The sequence below is a fragment of the Uranotaenia lowii genome, chromosome 3 (genome assembly GCF_029784155.1).
Source record: "Uranotaenia lowii strain MFRU-FL chromosome 3, ASM2978415v1, whole genome shotgun sequence".
NCBI classification, from domain to species: Eukaryota; Metazoa; Arthropoda; class Insecta; order Diptera; family Culicidae; genus Uranotaenia; species Uranotaenia lowii.
In genome coordinates, this window is record NC_073693.1 from 241,459,707 (window position 1) to 241,479,293 (window position 19,587).

The 19,587-nt window shown below is 37.3% G+C and overlaps 1 protein-coding gene and 1 long non-coding RNA gene across 8 annotated transcripts in view; both read right to left on the reverse strand.

Annotated features, from left to right (window-relative positions):
* The window catches only part of LOC129750976 (TBC1 domain family member whacked), a 57,080-nt gene that overhangs the window by 6,379 nt on the left and 31,114 nt on the right, over nucleotides 1-19,587 (reverse strand). For all 6 annotated transcript variants that reach the window (XM_055746208.1, XM_055746205.1, XM_055746209.1 and 3 more), the window contains 2 exons: nucleotides 11,984-12,349; nucleotides 11,534-11,898 (listed from right to left, as the gene is read on the reverse strand). In XM_055746208.1, coding sequence (XP_055602183.1) covers nucleotides 11,534-11,898; nucleotides 11,984-12,250 — 632 coding nt within the window. In that variant the 5' untranslated portion in view covers nucleotides 12,251-12,349. The remainder of the gene's footprint in view (nucleotides 1-11,533; nucleotides 11,899-11,983; nucleotides 12,350-19,587) is intronic.
* On the reverse strand, nucleotides 3,506-5,825 carry LOC129750978 (uncharacterized). Of its 2 annotated transcripts, none has more exons than XR_008738543.1 (4): nucleotides 5,040-5,825; nucleotides 4,903-4,982; nucleotides 4,685-4,846; nucleotides 3,506-4,628 (listed from the first exon to the last, which is right to left on the reverse strand). It is a non-coding gene; the product is annotated as an uncharacterized LOC129750978 (long non-coding RNA). The 2 variants fall into 2 exon arrangements; XR_008738544.1 differs by having other exon boundaries at nucleotides 3,506-4,404; nucleotides 4,468-4,846.

The following is a 19,587-nucleotide window of genomic DNA, read 5'->3' on the forward strand; positions in this document are numbered from 1 at the left end:
TACACTGGGTATTATTTGTTTTTGGACCTTAAGAAAGCATCCGATACGATCAACCACTAGTTGCTGTTAAGGAAACTGGATGCTCATGGCATAGGGGGATCTGCCCTTAAGCTACTGGAGAACTACTTCATCAATCCGTCACTTCAAAATACAGTTGATATCAACCTGCAAGCAATACATCAGTTGCTACCTCTGTTGAAATAACAGTCACACTAATATCTCTGTGTACTTTTTTATTTACCACCGCGCCGCCTCAACACGCTACCGTCGCAGCATACCACCAAATCTCCACACACCGATACCGTCACTGCAGTATCTACATCATCGTTTCATCGTCACTCCGTGGGAGTGTTTATTCAACAAAAAGTTTATCATCTAAAAATTTAAGATTGAAAAAAGTCGGCTCAAGCAACTGTAACTTGCAATTTCCTGGACCTAATTACACCAAATATCTTTTGTTGAGTTACTTAGAGTGATGACTTTGAATTGGCTAGCCATTTATCTACTAAAGCATGGGTCATCAGAAATCTGGACGCACTGTTTATTATACTATAGCGCTCATCAGTGCTGAAAATTTCATTACGATTCGTTTTGTTCCAAAAAAGTTACACGTGATAGAAGCCGCGAGACGAAAATTAATTTTGGACACCCACGTTCAAAAACCCGATGTGGTGTCTGGTTCAAAAATCGCGAAATCTGATTTGAGGAGGCTTCCTGACCAAAAATTTTACAAAGCCACTGGTAGGAGTGATGTCCCCATCAAGTTCAAATTCGTTTTTGCCAATAACTTTGCAGAAAAGTGTTTGATCTGGCAAGATATTTGGAGCTGCGGCCGAAAAACCCCGGTTTTTTGTGAAAAACAAGACCATGGACTCCGAAATGTACAAGGAGGAGTGCCTGAAAAATGTTTTTTTCCTTTTGTTAGATCTCACAAAGAACCAGTAAAGTTTTTGCTAGATTTAGCTAGCTGCCACTACAGCGAAGAGGTACTACAGTGGTATCGGGCCAACTGGTGGATTTTGTCGAAAAGGACGTCAACCCACCCAACTGCCCTAAATTCCGCCCTATCGAAAAATTTTGAGCAATTGTTAATCAGAAGATGAAGAAGAATGGTAGGACGACTCGGGATGCAACAGAGATGAAGAGATTGTGGAACAAAATGGCCGCTGAGGTCAGTGAATAGGGTGTCCAAACTTAGATGAGTGGTTCTCGATGAAAACTACGAAATTTCATCAAAACAACATCGGAATAATTTTTTTTATTATTTTTTCTTAAAAGTGCAGTAAAAACCCTACAATTCGTGCACAAAACTTTTTTATTTCGTTTACATAGCTCCGAGATAGACCCTTTTTCATGCGTCCAGATTTGTAGTGATCCATGCTTTAGGTATACATTTGAGCTAGGTATTGAAATGTAGGGACCCTTTATTTTAATTGTCACTAATTTCCCTCATATGCCTAAATTTATATAAGCAAATGGTAGTAAATTTTGTATTTGTTTCAAATTCTGAGCTTAAAAATCCTTCATTTTGTTTTGAATTTTAATGGAACGACAAATTTGAAAAAGTCAAATAAGGGGGTAAATATGGTTAAAGCACTGAAATTCTTGAAGTATTTTTTCTGCTGACGTCGTACATTCATTGCCTTCACCATGTAGTTTCTTTTTTATTCGCTTAGATAGAAGAAAACAAAAAAACTCCTTAAACTGTATATGTACGGAATCATGTGATTTGCAATTTTCTTTAATTTTCAGAAATTTCTAACATGTTTAATGTATTAATAGATCTTGGTCGTTATAAGAAGTGAAAAGAAACCTTTGTCCTTCAAGTGTTAATTTGCTTTTATAGTAAGAAATTAAAATTTAAGTCAAATTCTTCATTGTAGTTATCAGTTTACCAGTAGGCGCTTAAGAAACGTATGACTTCAATTAATAGTTACTTTCTAATCTTTCTCTTTAACATATTCACCAATATTTCACAAAACGAATTCAATCGTAACATCATGTTGATACCGTATGCAATACATTTTTTATGGAGATTCGGGCAACAGAAGATTCTTCATTAGGATTTTTATGTTATTCAAATTATTTTCGAAATCGCAGGACAATCATAAATTCAGAATTCTGTATTGTTCATTTTGTTTACAGTTGGTTTATTGCGAATTTTTAAACTTTAAAATGTCATATCAGATGTCTAAAGCTAAACTCATTCCGAAATCTAATGCAGTAGGTACTATTTTCACTTGCGTTTACAAGGAATTCATTATTAGATTGCAAAATAAGAATTGAGGTTCTGAACCGATGTAAAGATTTTTTTGCACGAATTTATTTCACCCTCAATGTTCCATCATTGAAGTATGAATTATGAAACTTCAAATTAACCTATATTATGAAATTTAAAAATAAAAATTTAAATTTAAGATCCTATTTAATTTAATTCTGTTTGAAATCTATCACATCAAACATTCATATTATCGATGACCGTAAAAAAATTGCAAGTACTGCCAAGTAGAAATCGAATATGAAATATTAACAGTTTAAATTTTAATAGTAAAAGGTTAAATTTTAAAAACCTTTTCAAGATTCATAATTTCAAGTAATGCAGTGTAATGCATTTCAACAAAAATAAACCGAAAGAAGAGAGAGTGTGTTCGACACTTTTACGCTATGAGTTTTTAGAGCCAAAAAGAAGTAAAAAGTATTTATAAGAGCTGTTTTTATATGAAGGCATCGGTGTTTTGGCGATAGAGATTTAAATTCATCTCCAGAACTCAGAATCTACATTCACAATTAAACAAAAGGAAACAAAATTCATATTTTTTAATTTGAAAACTGATTTTGATTTATTTGGGGGCAGTGATTGCAAATTTGTATTTTTTTTCTATCTGCTCTCGTTTCCGGTATGTATCACATTTGAAAATACAAGGTAAAAATCCATTGGAAAAAATTGAGCACATTTTAGAAAAAGTGTAACGTATCAAAAAGAATTAAAAAAAAATGATTTAAACTTAATGATCAATTTTCCTGAATACTGTGAGTAATTTACCGTGACTTCTGGGCGACGAAATTATAGAAGTACCTAAGTATTTTTCCTCGTTTTGTAAAATACGAGAATTTTAAAAATATTTTTAACCAAAATCAATCTAGGATATTTTTAATGCACAAGTGAAAATGCTTTTCAGGCTTCAACAAAATTAAGAAATAGATCAAAATTTTAATTATCAAATACTTGACTAAACAATCCTTCCTTTTGTGATGTTAACAATAGCTATATTCAATTTTCAGAGAGAAAAAACAGTTAAATTTATGTTTTCAAATCGTTGTATCTTTGGAACATAATTATCTAAAAAAAATCTGTATCTTTTTTTCGGGAACTTGGACTTTGTGACATTCTTCCCAAAATCTATATCGTTGAATGAATGAATGAATTATTTTGAATCTATTCATTATTTAAAATATTTTTTTATTGTTCATGTAGGTCAGTTACTTTATTAGTTATCATTGATCGATTTAACTCTATACAGCTTCGGTTTAAAATTACTAAACGCCACAAAACTACAAGTATTACACAAAATCTGACAAAAAATCGAGTAAAGGTGTGACGAATGATTAATGGCTTTGTGCCACAAATAATAAACGCAAACATAACATTATGGCAACATTAATGTGTTGCTAAATTCGGAAAACCCATTTTATTTCCCTCAAAATATAAAGTTTCAAGAGCGACTTACATTGTTTCCTTTCCGCATGCTGCTGACCCGACTTCCGGGAACCTTTTCTCGGAGCACATCTCCGAATGCCCTGCCATCTGAAGGCAGTCCGATGCCGTACCGATGACCAATTTGCGCAACTCGTGGTTCGCTGACACGCGACCCTGCGCGTTCCGGCTTGGGCCGCTGAACACGCAGATCCTCCTGCTGGATCCCGTTGTTCCGGTGGTTCTCCGGAAGAAATGCTGCTTCTTTGTGGTCATCCGATGACCAAGGATGTTTTTCCCCGGTTGCAACCGGGAACGCCTTCCGCTGATCCCTCGACGCCACTCGCTCGTCTCGCGCGTACCTTCCCTTGGGGAACCTTGGCGCTTCTCGACGCCTTGGGTGCAATGAGCACCGCGAGCACAACTGCATAGGCGGCAAAACTTGATGTTTTCCGGCAGTGGCTTTCTGGCCAAAAAACGCTCCCCCGACTGGCGAAGAGGATAGCGCACCAAGTGCTGAACCCGGAGCCGATGTGTCACCAGAGGGTGCCAAAAGGTGTCAACAAAAGTGTCCAAAAATGTGTCGAAAATTGTTCAACAAGTGCCAAAAAATGTGCCAAAGAGGCGTCCAAAAGGTGTCCGAAAAATGCCAAAAACGGTGCCAAAAGAGGATGTCGAAAAAAGTTACAACAGTGTCCAAAAAAGGGGTCCTATTGGGACGGAAAAGTGGGGTTAGAAAAAGGAATTGTTGAAATAATCTAACCTCAACTCACTTCCGACCCCTTTTGATGTTGATCGCCGAGTGCCTGGTATTCTTGCTGGCAGAATGCGCCTGAATATCGTCGCCAGAATCTCCTAGCGCGTGGTGCTTTTTCGGCACTTTTCCCTTCGGGAAATTTCCTTGAGCCCTGGGCAGCTAATGTGTGACTGCTACCTGTAAATTGGGGCTACTTGAACGAGTGCTGGGGGTTTTACATTTTTGCCGCTTACCTTTTATCAGATGATGTTTATTGGCCCTTTTCCTTCCGGGAAATTTGCTCGCGCCCTGGGTAGCACGGGTGGTTGCCTTGTTTTTTCTCGGTGTGCTGCTTACTAGCCCTTTTCCCCTCGGCGAATTTGCTCGAGCCCTGGATGCACAACGGGTTAGCCTGTCTGGAGGTAAGGACCGCTTTAGTATGTGCTAGAGCACTTCAATTTCAGCCGCTTACCTTTTACCAGATGGCTCCTATTTGCCCTTCTCCCGTCGGGGAACTTCTTTAGCCCCGGGTGACTAGCTTGGTAGCACTGCCTGGAAAAATGGGCTGTCTTTAGCATGTGCTGATGCTCTTGAATTTCGGCCGCTTACCTGTCTCCGTGAGGTTTCTTTTGGCGCTTGTCCCATCGGGGACTTCCTTGAGCTCTGGTTAGCTGGCTTGGTAGCCCTGTCGTATGGCTGTTGGCTGGCCTTTTCCCGATGCCAATACGGATGGCTTCTTTTTTCGCGGTTGCTTTAATCGCGGCACTTCTTCGACCGACGCGTCAGTTTTGCCAACTGAAGAAACAAAACTCCTCCGCAGGCGAAATTTTCCATCTCCTTCTTCTTATGGCCGACATTCGTTTTGTACAATCCAACAGTGTACCGATGTTTGGCTGACAAGCCTTCATCCCTCTGGATTTATTTCAGCTGTTTTGGTTCAGTGTCCGAATGTTTGTTTATTATCCCCTAGGGGTGATCATGTGCATTTCAGGTGTGCACGCTCGTGCGCTCTTGAAGGGATATGGGTTAAAAGTAATAGTTTGCGTATTTGCTCCTAACATCGTATCAAAATTTCTATACATAGAATTAAATGTAACAAAGGACGCAAAAATCTTCCAAGATTAGTTTGACTATGTTTTATGTTTATGTTTTTCGCTTGTGAATTAAAACTATCCCGCATCAACCGAGTATTTTTTCGGCAATTTCACTTTCTTTATAATTTATTTGTTAAATTTTTTAACTATTTCATTCGTTTCAGTTCAAATAACAATGAAAATTTCGTAGGATGACTTGACTTTCAACTGCAAACCAATTAAAGTTAAGTTCAAAAAGTTTCATATTTCAGAAACTGATTCTGACAATCTTATTTTCAACTAAATTTTTATTTAGACTAATGATTTTTTATATTGAGAATTTGAAAAATCAAAACCAGAATTTTGGACGAGAGTTGTGTTTTAAAATTTGAAAATCATAATACGAAATTTACAAATCACAATTCAGTAAAATACTCCAATGAAGAATTTAATCGCCGTCAATTAGTTTGAAATTCATAGCGATAACTAAACTAATACTTATCACAAAATATGCCTTTCCAAACGTATACCTGCAAAATGAGAATCATTAACATTTTATCAACATTATAGATTCGCTGGTTGTTCTATAAATTTTAAGAAAATTTGTTAAAAGTTTCCATTATTCTTCTGATATTCCGTATTATTTTTTACATCAAATTTTGTTCAGTGAAAGTCAAGGGGAGAAAGAGGAGCAGTGTGCAGCTTATATTGTAGACTCATTTGTATCTGACCCCTCCTCCCCACCTCCTCCTCCGACACGCCTTTCCCTCCTGTCGCTCTATTAAGATATTAAAGTTCCTTCATATTGACTGATTTTTGAAAATTTGAAAAATCATTCCCAAAGAGCAAGCTCTAGGACCGCGCCTGTGCGTTACACATCTGGTTAAAAATAATTGACTAAAAAACATGAGGGGCATGTATGTGTACTGTACTTGTACTTCATAGTTGAACTTGTAGTTCACAGTTTCGTAGTGAGCTAGTGGAATTAAGCCAGCAACAGGTAGTCGTCTTGAACTGAGAGTTCAGGTCGTGTTGTTACGAACACGATCGCTATTTCTTTGTCATCTCTTCAGGCATGTCGCTACCGATCGGGATGGTTACTAAGCAGCACGGGTTACCGTGGGTGGCTCTCTGGTTGCGGTGTGTTAAAGCTTTATCAGAATACTGATGGCGTGTGACGCTGTCGTTGGCTTTGCATTGCTAGGGGAAAACCATCACACATTTATCCCTCACTGCGGTATTAGAAAACTACATTTACTCGCGACCAATCTGACGCGTGTTATCTGACGCTAATATATTTGGATTGTTGGAACCGTTCTTGCCAGTAAAGCTGCCGAAGGATAATTATGAGTCGATCGAACCAAGCTGCAGTAGAGACTCTTGTGACAGTAAATATTCTTAAAATCTTTGTCATGCGAAAAAGCGATGTAGTTTTTGTGGAGCTTGAAATCCAGCCATTTGCCTAGAATCACACCAAAGCCTTTCACATGTTCAACCCCGTCTATTGCTTTGTGTCCAAATAATCGGCCGATAGCCGGCTCCGATTGCGGGAAAATAAAATTACCGTGCATTTGTTATGGCGGTGAAGGTTTTGAACTGGCACTGCCTGTAAGAAATTGACATCTTCGGAGCTGTTGATGCAACATTTTCAAGTCGTCGGCCTACGCTAGTTTCGGTTAATCGAGAAGTAACAGCACATCGTTGAAGTAATTGAGGAATATTACAGGTCCTAGGTCCTCCCTTGAGGTACGTCAGAATTGATTGGGAAGGATTCACCCGTTCGAATAGTGAGTTTCCGTCCTACCCGTTAGCTATGGAACCATTCCATTAAAGAGCCGAGGAGAAGAATGTCATAGCAACGATGAAAAATGTCATATCAATTCGTCAAACACCTTGGAAATCGGCAACCTTTTCTTTTGTTTGGTTCACATGATGTTTGATAGATGTCTGGTCAACATGAAATGTCGTCAATGATAGTTGCCGTCGCTGTTGTTGACGAAAACTCCGTTTTGTTGATTCAACGACAATATCGTGATAGACTACGCTATGATGAGAGGAAGTACTCTGATGTGTAACGTTGCTAACCGCATTAGTAAACTGCTCCGGGCCTAATTTGGCCAGGTTCCAAGAAAAGATTTTACAACATAATCTCGCCAAGTTTTGAAATGATGTCATAAAATTGAATAAAGTTACAACTAAAGTCTGCTTCATTTAATATTGGAACAAATTCTTTTGCTCATTGTGGCGCTCCTAGTGGACGGATTTTTTTTTTTTTTCTTTGCTTGTCCGCAATGGGACGGCTAAGACCAATAGTGGACGGATTTGGAAACTTTTTTCACCCACGTGTCGGGAAATTCATTACTTTTCACCATGTATTTATGTCATAACACCAAACGATAGCATTTTGTAAACAACCGCCATGGAAGCCGAACGAAGAGATCAATTTGTGCACAGTTTTCTTGAAAATCCATTGTTGTCGGCATCGAAGCTAGCTAAACAGCTTAAAATGCCCAGAAATACCGTATGGCGTGTTATCAAGCAGTACAAGGAAACATCGACGACGGCTCGGAAGCCACATTCGAAGCGTCGGAGTGGAACTGTCGACCGGAAACTGCGTGGGAAAGTCATCAAGGCCGTCAAGAGGAATCCCAATCTTTCAGACCGCGATTTGGCCAATAAGTTCCAGGCCGCTCACAGTACGGTGCGACGAATTCGTCTCCGGGAAGGAATAAGGTCATTCCGAGCCAGCAAACAGCCAAATCGGACGCTGAAGCAGAACAATGTGGCCAGAATCCGTGCTCGAAAGCTGTATGACCAAGTGCTGACCAAGTTCGACGGATGTATTCTGATGGACGATTAGACCTACGTGAAGGCGGACTTTGGGCAAATCCCAGGTCAAAAATTTTATTTGGCGACGGCTCGGGGGGATGTACCTGCAAAATTTAAGTTATTGTTTGCGGATAAATTCGCCCGCAAGTACATGATTTGGCAGGGGATATGCAGTTGTGGACAGAAAACCAAAGTCTTTCTCACTGACAAGACAATGACATCAGAAGTCTACAAAAAAGAGTGCCTACAGAAACGGATTCTGCCGTTTATTCGTGCCCACGACCGTCCAGTAATGTTTTGGCCGGACCTCGCAAGCTGCCATTACAGCAAAACGGTTATGGAATGGTACGCAACGAACGGGGTCAGCGTAATACCGAAGGACCTCAACCCCCCAAACTGCCCCCAGTTCCGGCCGATAGAGAAATACTGGGCAATCACGAAGCGGAGGCTTAAGGCAAAGGGAAAACTTGTTAGGAACATGACTCAAATGAAGAACTGGTGGAATCAAATCGCCAAAACGGTGGACGAAAAGGGTGTGCGCCGCCTAATTTGCCGTATTACGGGAAAAGTACGAGAATTTCTTCGAAACAGCAATGAATAATTTTTTTAATTTTTTTTTTTATGAAAGAGTAAAGAAAATGCTACATTTGTATGAAAAACATATTATGAATTCGTTAATAAATGACTGAACTACACGCAATTGTTTGTGTTCCAATATTAAATGAAGCAGACTTTAATTAGCTTGTGAAGCCATCTCAATTCCTCCTTTATTCGCTGTATTTCTCTTCCTAGTGCACGCAAAATGGTCAAAATTTAATTGAGGATGAATTTATAAATTGAACAAGCTGTTTGAAAGTGTAATGAGAGAATTTCAACTGTGAAAGAAATGGCTACCCTTCGAAAGCCTCTTTTGAATGTGTATCGCTCTATTCAATCCTTTTTGAACGGTAGTGTACGTCAAAATAGATGTCGGAAAGCTTCCTGGCTAACATATACAAACGATATCGACACAAGAAGATGTTCCTGCCAAGTTAAAGTTTTATTTTATGAACAAATTAGCATATGCCTGGTTGGAATATGACGTATAAATATGAACGTGTGTGTGACTGAGCTGAGGTCACTTTCGCTGTCGCTGCAACAAAATAAATGATTCCGGATTCTAACTGGACATACCATTAATCGAGGCGAGTTACCAGTTGTACTGAGTTGTAATGATTTGAAATAATAATTTTAAACTGTAGCTTCATTTAATAGGATCTATTTGATGTATATAACAGGTCAGCCTAGTTTCTGGTCTGTTGGAAACCTAAAAAAAAGTCTTACGAAAGATTAAAAACTCTGGCTATAAAATTTGAAACCGGTTCTCTTTGGAGCCGAATCACTTTTTCGAGGCTAGGCTTACAAAAATTCACATTTTCATTACAAATTTTGCATATTTTGCTACAACTCATTTCAAATTGCAGAGCCATCGAATTCAAAACAGTCCTCATTGCGCAAAAAGAAAACAAAAACTGTTGATACTTTTTTTTGTGCCGTTTAAATAGCTCAGGGAGCTGACGCTGGAATTGAAAATTAGAGATAGTTTTTGGAGAAGAAAATTTTAAAAATTAGAGTAGGCAGCGTAGACCATTAGACCATCATGCACTTCATTATATCCGTTCCGGCTGGATATGGACAGAATGCAGTTCAAGATAATAAACCAACCCCTCCTGATACCAGTTGGAGGAAGGACAAGGGTGGGTTCGAGACTGGCCTCTACTTACTCCCCAAGCATCTCGTCGGCAACTTATGGGATTCGAACCCAAATTTTTTTTGCCGATACCGGGAATCGAACCCAGTACGCCTGGGTTACCAGACTCGCGCCAGCCTATCCACTAGACCACATCAGCGCTTAAAAAACTGTTGATACTTTTTAGTTCCGAATTCCAATTTAAGCCAGTCTAAACAACTCAAAAGTAAAATGCTGCACTTCTGCTATCTTCAGTTCAACTCGATGGAAATCGGGATGGTTTCAGTTCCACTGAATCAATAAATTGGAATTTATAAAAGTTGCAATTTAAAAAGTCTAAATTTTGAACCAAAGATTACATTGATCAAGATTTGATTAATCTTTCGGCATGATTCACTCAAAATTGATAATAGCATCGTGGGGGCCTTAATTAAAGACGATGATTGAAAAAGATGTTCTAGGTTTTTTTTTCTAATTTTGTAATTCGTGACGACACGTGAAGCTGGGATTTTCATCCTGTCGCTAAGACACGTGGAGCTCTGTAGGCTAGTAATTTATGACAATTCAAAGTTATATCAGTTGATCAATTTTGAGGAACGATTTATTCTTTTGTTTAAGAAATTTAACAAAGGTCTAGGGATGGAAATCTCGATGTGAATATTTTATTTCAAAGAAATGAGAAACGATTGTTCACACATTTTGGCTTCTGCCATTGTGTCCCAAACCAATTTTTTTTAAAAAGTTTAAAAACGCTAAATTAAACATATCCCAAATGTCCCATATTTGGGCCACGCAAAACGTCAAAAGTGCCCTCCTGGCAATCAATCGAGAAACCACGGACATTCGGAAAGACATAAATCACGCAAGTAAGCTCACAGCAAAAGCGCTAATGTAGTATGTATGTATATCACCGTCAATTGCTAGAATAATGTGCGAGTTTCGCGAATAGTCTCTTCTTTTTATGTCTTTCGCCGCCATTCAACACGTCAACACGTTTTCCGGACTAGAGACAGACAAACAGTCAGTATATATGGGTAGATATAGAGTTCGCCGGAATATATGGAAACTTTTGCTCGGGTTTTATGGGGCAAATGATGTTTTAATCAACGACCATAAAGCGGAAGAGATTGAAAGTTTTCCTAGCTAGCTAGCTATCAAGCTACAGTAAAAGGGGAAGAGAAATCGATCCATCCGATTTATGGGCGGAAAAAGCTGACGGAGAGAATGAAAGTGTTGACCGTTAGTATGTTATATTTTTGGGGGTTCGTTAACACGATCATCTTTTGTCATGGAGGAGGAAATAAAAGCGGTCTCCAAAGCCCAATCAACTGACTGGAAAATTGTTGAGGAAAATCCAGACAGCAAATTAGTTTCGAACTATCGAATGATTAGCCGTCACTTATTGCCTACGCCTTTTGAATAGGAGACATAATTCAAAGTCTATAACAATGTGAAACAATAGGTCTACTCACTTATCGCAGATGACGACAAAGCACCAGAAGGCCTGTTCACTGGGTAAATGCATCAGCAGGAAGGCTGCAATCGGGGCCTGGGCCTGACAGTAGCCCACCTTGGGATTGTGAATCGAGTAAGCTTTGAGCACATTGAACAGCTCCTTCTGGCCGGGTTTCTCCTCGTCGATGAACATTTCGTGATTGGGAAACTGTCGGTGCTGATCCTTGCGAATTTCGTCAATGATGTGTGGATTACCCGGCTGCCTCAGCAGCTCCTCGTACCGTTTCGGATCTCGCTGATACAGCTGATAGGCACCGGTAAGGTAAAACCACGCCCGGGGCCTCACCGCCTGGGGGATTCCCTTCCGGCAACGTTCACGAAGCTGCAATTAATTTTGAGACAAATTTATCCCCATTAGTCATCTCGAACAAGAAACACAATCTCTAAAGTCTTTATCTATCCCATACCTTCTTATAATTTTTACTCATGTACTCCTGCCAGTTGTCGATCATGTGCAGCCACTTTTTCTCCCGGGCCATGATCTGCTCCCGGGTGAGGGTTTCCTTGGCCGGTTTTTCCGAGAACTGACTGCCGCCGTAGAATCCGTGCCGGTCCGGGCACGTCGAGAAGGCACTGGTGGTGGAACAGAGCGATATGGAGTCGGCATTTTTGCTGGACTGCCGGTGCAGTGAAACCGAATTCGAGGTGTTGGTTAGCGTCGGTGAGGTGGCCATTTTCGGTTGACCCCCGGGATTGGACCCGGATTGCTAAGGGTTTTTTTCGTTCTTATACCAGTATAGTAAAAAACAGATATTGTCGAATTATGCTTCTGCCTGTAAGAAAGAGATTCAAAAAAGGAAGAATATCAGAAATACTTGCAGTAAACATATTTCAATTAAATATATCATTTTCTTTTAAATTGAACTTTAAGCAAAATAATATAATCAAAATAAAAATCATTCATTCCACTTCGAGTGAAATCGTGTATTATTCAAAAATCGTTGAGCATCAAATTATAGAGTTCACATAAGTTCAATGTTTTCAAATGACAAAAAGCAAATGATTACCTCTGAAGGTGTCTAGAGTTAATACTTAAACTGTTACAAAATTAAATTTAATTCTAATTGGAATCAATGATGTAATCTGTTTTATTTCTTATTACATTGGATTAAACAGTATCTAGTATCAGTATATCAAAACTTTTTTATGATATCGTTGATAACAACTTTATCAAGGCTGCAATAAAAAGCAAGACTTAGATCTGTTTTAATGTAATAAAAGTCTAGGATTACATTTGAATCATAACCTTTTTCTAAGGATTTAAAATTACTCGTGATCTTTGGGGAAGTTGATTATTGAAATAACTTTGAACGTGAATTTTAACCTATTTTTAGAAGTTATCAGATAAATAAACTAATTGCACACTTAGGATCAAGCTCTGAAATTAGTCATATTCAATTCTTTGCACCTCGGGTAAATGTGAATTTTGTTGCCTGGTGTGATCTTTGTAATTTAAACATACACTGCCTGCCAAAACTTTGGGATCACTCTTTAAAAAACTACAAATTTTGATCGTTCATATCTCAGCCGTCTTAGAACATATTCCGACACATGGCCGTAGGAACGGGGGGTGTTTTGGGGGTTAAATCCCCCCATGAAAGTCCAAAAATGTCAAGCAAAATTGTCGTCTCTAAACTCGAAGTATTAAATTCATAATAAAATTTCGATTAACGACTAAAGTTAATCAAAAGTAGCAATCTCGACTCAGAACTAAGACCAAAACCTCGAAGTCTTATCCCAGGTCTACAATTCTACTATAGATTTACAAAAAATTTCGCACTTTTTGAGAGATATTTAAAGACTGTTTTTACTTGCGTGATAACAATTTTGTATTTTGCGTCCAAAACGATTTTTTTAACAAAGTTTATGCAAATGAACTATATATATTAAAAAATCGGAATTCAGAATTCGGAATTTTCAGTCAGGATAGAAATTCAAAATTTATATTCAGGTTCAAAATACAGAAATCAGATTCGAAATTAAAATTCATAATTTCCCAAAACAAAACAACAGGTAGAACCACTGTTATAAATAAAATCTAAACTCATTTTTAGACTGCGTTTCTTCAATTTTTCACAGGATTTCAATAATGAAATAAATTATTTATGATAATTTAATGGTGATAAAATAACTTGAACTTTATCTTCGGGTTCAGGAAATATATTTTTTTTTTTGTTGTTTAACATTGTTTATATTGTAGATACTTAAAAAAACTAAATTCAGAATGTTTCGAGTTTACAAGAAGTCAAAATAAATCTGATTTGAACCCCAAACAAATTTCTTTTGCAAATTTTTTTTTCAATTAAAAAAAAACTTATCACTTTCAGGACTCATTTTCGAAAATATTGATTTTAAATGAATTAAAAGTACTCAAACCCGAATAATGAGATACTTTTGGTATCACTTTTTTTTTCACTATTCTTTATGTATGCATTTTTCAAGCAAAAATGTCACCAAAACCCCCTTCCTATAAGGCAGTTCTTCCTACGGCCCTGTTCCGACATATTGTAAATCTTTTGATCTAATTTGAAAAATAATGAGCAATAGTTATTTAGGAGGTATTTTGTTCAGAAATAATGTTTTAGTTTTAGTTTAGTTTTTGGAATATTTTCAAAAAAATGCACTTAATTTTCAAAACAGATCATCTCGGGATAGAGTGGACCATATTCCAAAATTTAAATCGCATTAATTAGAATCCTTATTCTTTACTTTTCAAAACACAATTGACATTTTTTTATAAAAATTTAAAGATGCACATTTAATTGATAAAATAGTAACTTAAGTTATCGACCAAAAGTTTGGGATCACCCCTTAGTAGGGTCAGGGTGGTCACTTAATTTAAATTTTTAATTTCCCGTATTTTTTCCGCATGGTCTTACAAAATTTTCGATTCCCAAAAACTTCAAAAATCAATCATTAAAGCTTTAATCGTTTTCCACCTTTAATAAAATATTTCATTTGTTAAGATTTTCATTTTTTTTAAACTCACTGTGACCGGCTCTAATTCTGTGCATTTTAATCTTTCGGTAACGAGAAAACTTTTTCAACATTAAAAAAACAGCCTGACCAAATTGATAAAACGCGCAAATGTTTGAACTAAACAGAATAGGAACCGGTTCGTGTAATTTATCAAAAAATTTCAAACAGATAAAAATTAAAAAAAAATACATTTGAAATTAAATATTTTTTTAATTGGGTTAGTTTAAACAAAGAGTAAAGATTTTGTTTTATCGAACATTTTCCTTGTTTTGTGTGAATTAATAAGAAAGTTTAAAGTTATATTATAAGTTTAAATTATATTATAAAATGTTTTCGTTATGAAAATAAATACATTTCGCATTCCACGATCGCAGGCGTGGCTTGGGGCCCAAACATTCGGTCGAAGGCCCAATAGGCCGAAAGATTTTAGGCCGAATGTGTTTAAAAGGCCGACGGATGTTCGGCAGAATAGGACAATAGGCCGAATGGGATATAGGGCCGAAGGTTATTTGGCCGAATGGACGTTAGGCCGAATGGTCATCAGGTCGAATGGTCATTAGGCCGAATGGTCGCAAGGCCGAAAGGTCGTAAGGCCGAAAGGTCGTTAGGCCGAATGTTGCTAGGACTATAAGACATATAATTGCTTTTTTGAATGTTAGGCCGAATGGTCATTAGGCCTAATGGCCGTAACGCCCAATCGCCGTAAGGCCGAATGGTCGCTAGGCCGAATGTAAATCAGGCCGATAAGACATATTAACGCATGTATGCATGTTGGGGCGAATGGCAGTTAGGCCGAATGATCATAAGACTGAATGATCGTAATGAATGGTTGCTAGGTCAATAACAAATCTTTTACACTTGTCTGCATGTTAGGCCGATTGGTCGTTAGGCCGAATAATCATCAGGATGAATGATCATCAGGCCGAATAGTTGCAAGGCCGGATTCGACCATTCGGCCTAATGACCATTCTGCCTATGACCATTCGGCCCAACGACCATTCGTTCTTAAAACCATTTGTCCTAATGAACATTCGGCATAATAACCATTCGGCCTAATAACAATTCGCCCTAGTGACCCTTCGGCCGAACATCCGGCCTTGCGTCCTTTCGGCCTTGCGTTCTTTCGGCCTAACAGCCTTCGGCTGGATAACCGTCGGCTGAATAACTCATTCGGCCTAGAGGCATATTCGGCAGATAACCCATTCGATCTAAAGTCCATCGGCCGAATGACCCAACCTCGCGAATTCCACATCGCCAATGGTTGCTCTTCCGTAATTTACCGAGGCCATCAATTTTGTACAGAGGTCAAATGAATGGAGCCCGGGATTGGCAGCACATGCACAGTGCTCAAAACTGATGCTCTCACATTAAACGTCAATAACGAAGCCGGCCACGTCCTATAATTCCTTAACAGAATGAAATTATCAATATTCCATATATACTTCCCCGAATGACATAAATTCATATTTAGGTCTTTACATATTCATAATATTATAGGAAGCGTTTGGTAGGGATCTCCACGCTTCATTCCGCCCCTGTATCCTGTATCTTTCGCGGTTTTCATCACATGGTTATGGGCTTGTGATATAGCTCAGTTGGTAAGTCTGTTGTCTCCTGAGCCGATGTCCGCGAGTTCGAGCCCAAGAGTAAACATCTAACACTGTTGTACCGGATAAGTTTTTCAATAACGATCCGCCAACTGTAACGTTGATAAAGTCGCGATAACAGGTAATACGCTGAAAAGAAAAATGATAGACGCAAGTCTTCCATTTTCCAGGCTGCCTACATGTTTTGGCCATGTTGATGTAAGAAGAAGAAGAAGAAGAATAACGAAGCCGGCCACGTCCTAGAAGTCAATGCATAAATTGGAAAAGGCAGAAAAAAGTAACAAAAATACTTAGCTTCAATGTTTCCCAGAATTTCTTCCCCGCTTAGTGTGAACGGCCGACAGCATTCAAAAAGTTTGGCGATTTTTCATAGAGCTACACCATCTGGATCACCGATTGTCCGATGATTTCTTGATAGTAAATCGAATTTAAAATGTGATTCTTGTCACATTTCTAAGTTTTAGGTACAAATTAAACTTTTGCATTTATGGTTCGAGAGTCTTGAAAATTTGCGACCAAAAAAAAAACACAACCGTCATCGACGGCCACAGCCCACCAAGTTTTAGAGTATGATAAAAAGATATATTGTTGTTAAACTGTTTCTTATCAGGGTCAAATATGATATGATATGGATAATAATATGATCGACGGAGTGTTCTTCAATATCTTCAATTTGAGATTCTACATGTTGTTTAGATTTTCATTTTGGAATAATCGTTGATGAAAATTTCAATTTATGGATAATACTAGGGTAGTCTAACCGGTTTTACAGAAACCGGTAAAACCGTCCATTTTCCAATACCAGAAATACCGACTATTGAGACGGTGAAAAAACGGTATTTCCGGTAAATTTTTCATTACTCTTTGGCATTGAAATAAAATTGATACAGCTAAATTTTGTTCAATCAGCTTCAAAATTTAAGCTCAATAAACCTAACTGCAATGTTAATGTGAGATTTAATTATTGCTAAAACTTGTCGATGTAACGTTTTGGATTAAAGCTATAGTAGCGTTCAAAAGAGCATTGACAAGCTGCCATCTCTCTCTTAGATGATATTTTTTCATGAAACTTTACACATTCCAGTTCAGCTATCGAAGTAACGCTCCACAACATTTAAAGACTGTACAAGTGTACAATGACTGAAGAAAAGGTACAGCTACAAGAAATTTAAGATTTTCCCACAATAATCACCGTATTTTTCATTGAAATAGTGGAATTTGCTCAAAAGATGCAAAAATGATTTATCTATAAACAGGCGAAGTTTATCAAATTTGTTCATAGCTTTCACAAATTTAAAATTTAAAATAGAAAAAATTTGAAAACTGATTAGAAACTTCGTCCTATTTTGTTTGAAAACAATGAATTCTTTAACAGAGTCAGCAGGTAAACCCATGTTAAAATGTGAGTAAGAAATATATCTATCAATATTTTCCAGATTATTGATGGAATTCTATTGTTTTTGTTTTTAACGCTGTTGAAGCATTTTCTTTTTCCAGAATAAGGAGGAACAATTTTTTTAATAAATTTGCAACAGTATTATAATAAAAAGCGTATGGATCAGATCCAAACAACTATATTTATTGCTAAATTTTCACTGGATTTTGAATAGATTTATATTCCTATTTGTTTGCTTTTATGTTGGAAAGGCAAACTGAATGCAATCACGACCTAGGTTGCGTAGAAAACATTCGTATTTTGGACAACAAAAACCTGTAATTCTGTGAATCAACCAGAAACTTTGTCACAGTGTTTTGTGTTTTGCCTAATCAAATTTAGGAATTTTTTTCACCGTAAAATCTTTTTGAATAACAACATATATATATTCTGTATATCATTTTCATGAAAGACTATTTAAAACTTTTACTAAATCTGTGAAATCTTTTCTTAAATCTGAATACTGTATTACAGAGTAGAGAACAAAAATTCGTTGATATTATATGAAACTTCTATCAAAAATAATATATTCAAAGATACCTAGCTCTTGAAATTTTGCATATCAATGCCAACGGACAATCTTTTAACAAACCTTAACACCATCTACTGACAGAAAAGGTCAACATTTCTCGATAATTGAATTTTTCACTTGTACCCCTCGTTCCGGGGGGTTTAAAATGCACTCTAATATGCTTCTGATCAATTTTGGAATACATTTGCAAAATGCACTCTGCCATACTTTCACCAATTTTTGAAGAAAAGCTATGCCACTGACATAATTTAATTGAGAACCTCATTCGTTTTTGCGCATTCAGATTCCCCAATAAAATAAAAAATAATCTTCAATTAAAACAGATAATTAATTTGTATTGCATATCTTGTTGATTCCAAATTCCACGGAACAGTGCTGAGGATATTGCAATTAAGGGTTTTGATGACGTGACCAAGTATTTATTTTGATTGGGATCCTGATTTATGATATATTACAGATTTTTTCCCAAGGTTTTCATTTAATTTATTTTAATTCATTCAAATGCTGATAAATTTTATCTAAATTCATTAAGATGTTTAAATCAAAATCTTAAATTAGCAAAGCTTTCCAGTTTGAGTTTAAACAACTAGTAGCCATGAAAGCGTTTGATAAATATGATCATTCAGAAATTTAAAACTTTGAAAATTATTTTATACCAGGAAGTGCTAATTCGTTTTTTTCCCAAATCGGCCATTTCAATAACAAAAAAGCAAAAAGTTATATTTTCTAACTCTCAAATTAGATTTGAAAAAAAAAATGAAATCTGTCCACGTGCACATCCGGGGACGGGGGTAGGGGTTTTCCAAATTTCCACGCTTGTCCACGGCGGGGGAGGAGGGGGTCTAAAATCTCATTTTTCTGTCCAAGTGGTATCTGAACAGCCCCCGAGGAAAAAAAAGCTTTGAATAGCGATTGAAGACTCTGATACCGAAAAACCGTGCTAATTCTGGAGAGCCAAGACCACGTAGAGAAAGACCTCAGTGTGTTTGTCGTGCAAATGAACCCTCAAACTGCTAGTTATTTCCGACCGTGTAATATAAATTGGTTTTTTTTTTCCTGAGCGTGGTTTACTAAATAGTTGCATTTCTGCCGAAGCATTCGATGGTGGCGCTTTTTGATTTTGTCCGTCGATTTTCGCTGAAGTTCCGAATCTTGTAATGGGTAATTTTTGCTTCTATGAATTCTGCAACCTCACAGCGAAATTTTAATAATGGAATGACGATGATATTATGATTATCATGAGGATGATAGATTTATGACAAAGGGATAATTTAAAGACACAACACCGTATTTTTCAATCGAAAATGTTGCTAAAACAATTGCGTTATAAATTCCGAATATTTCATGCCATTACTACTGCAATAAGAGGAACCTTTTTCATGAATTCAAAATGCTTTGAAAATACCGGTTTTACCGGTTTTATAAACTACAAATACCGAAATACCGGTAAATCCGAAA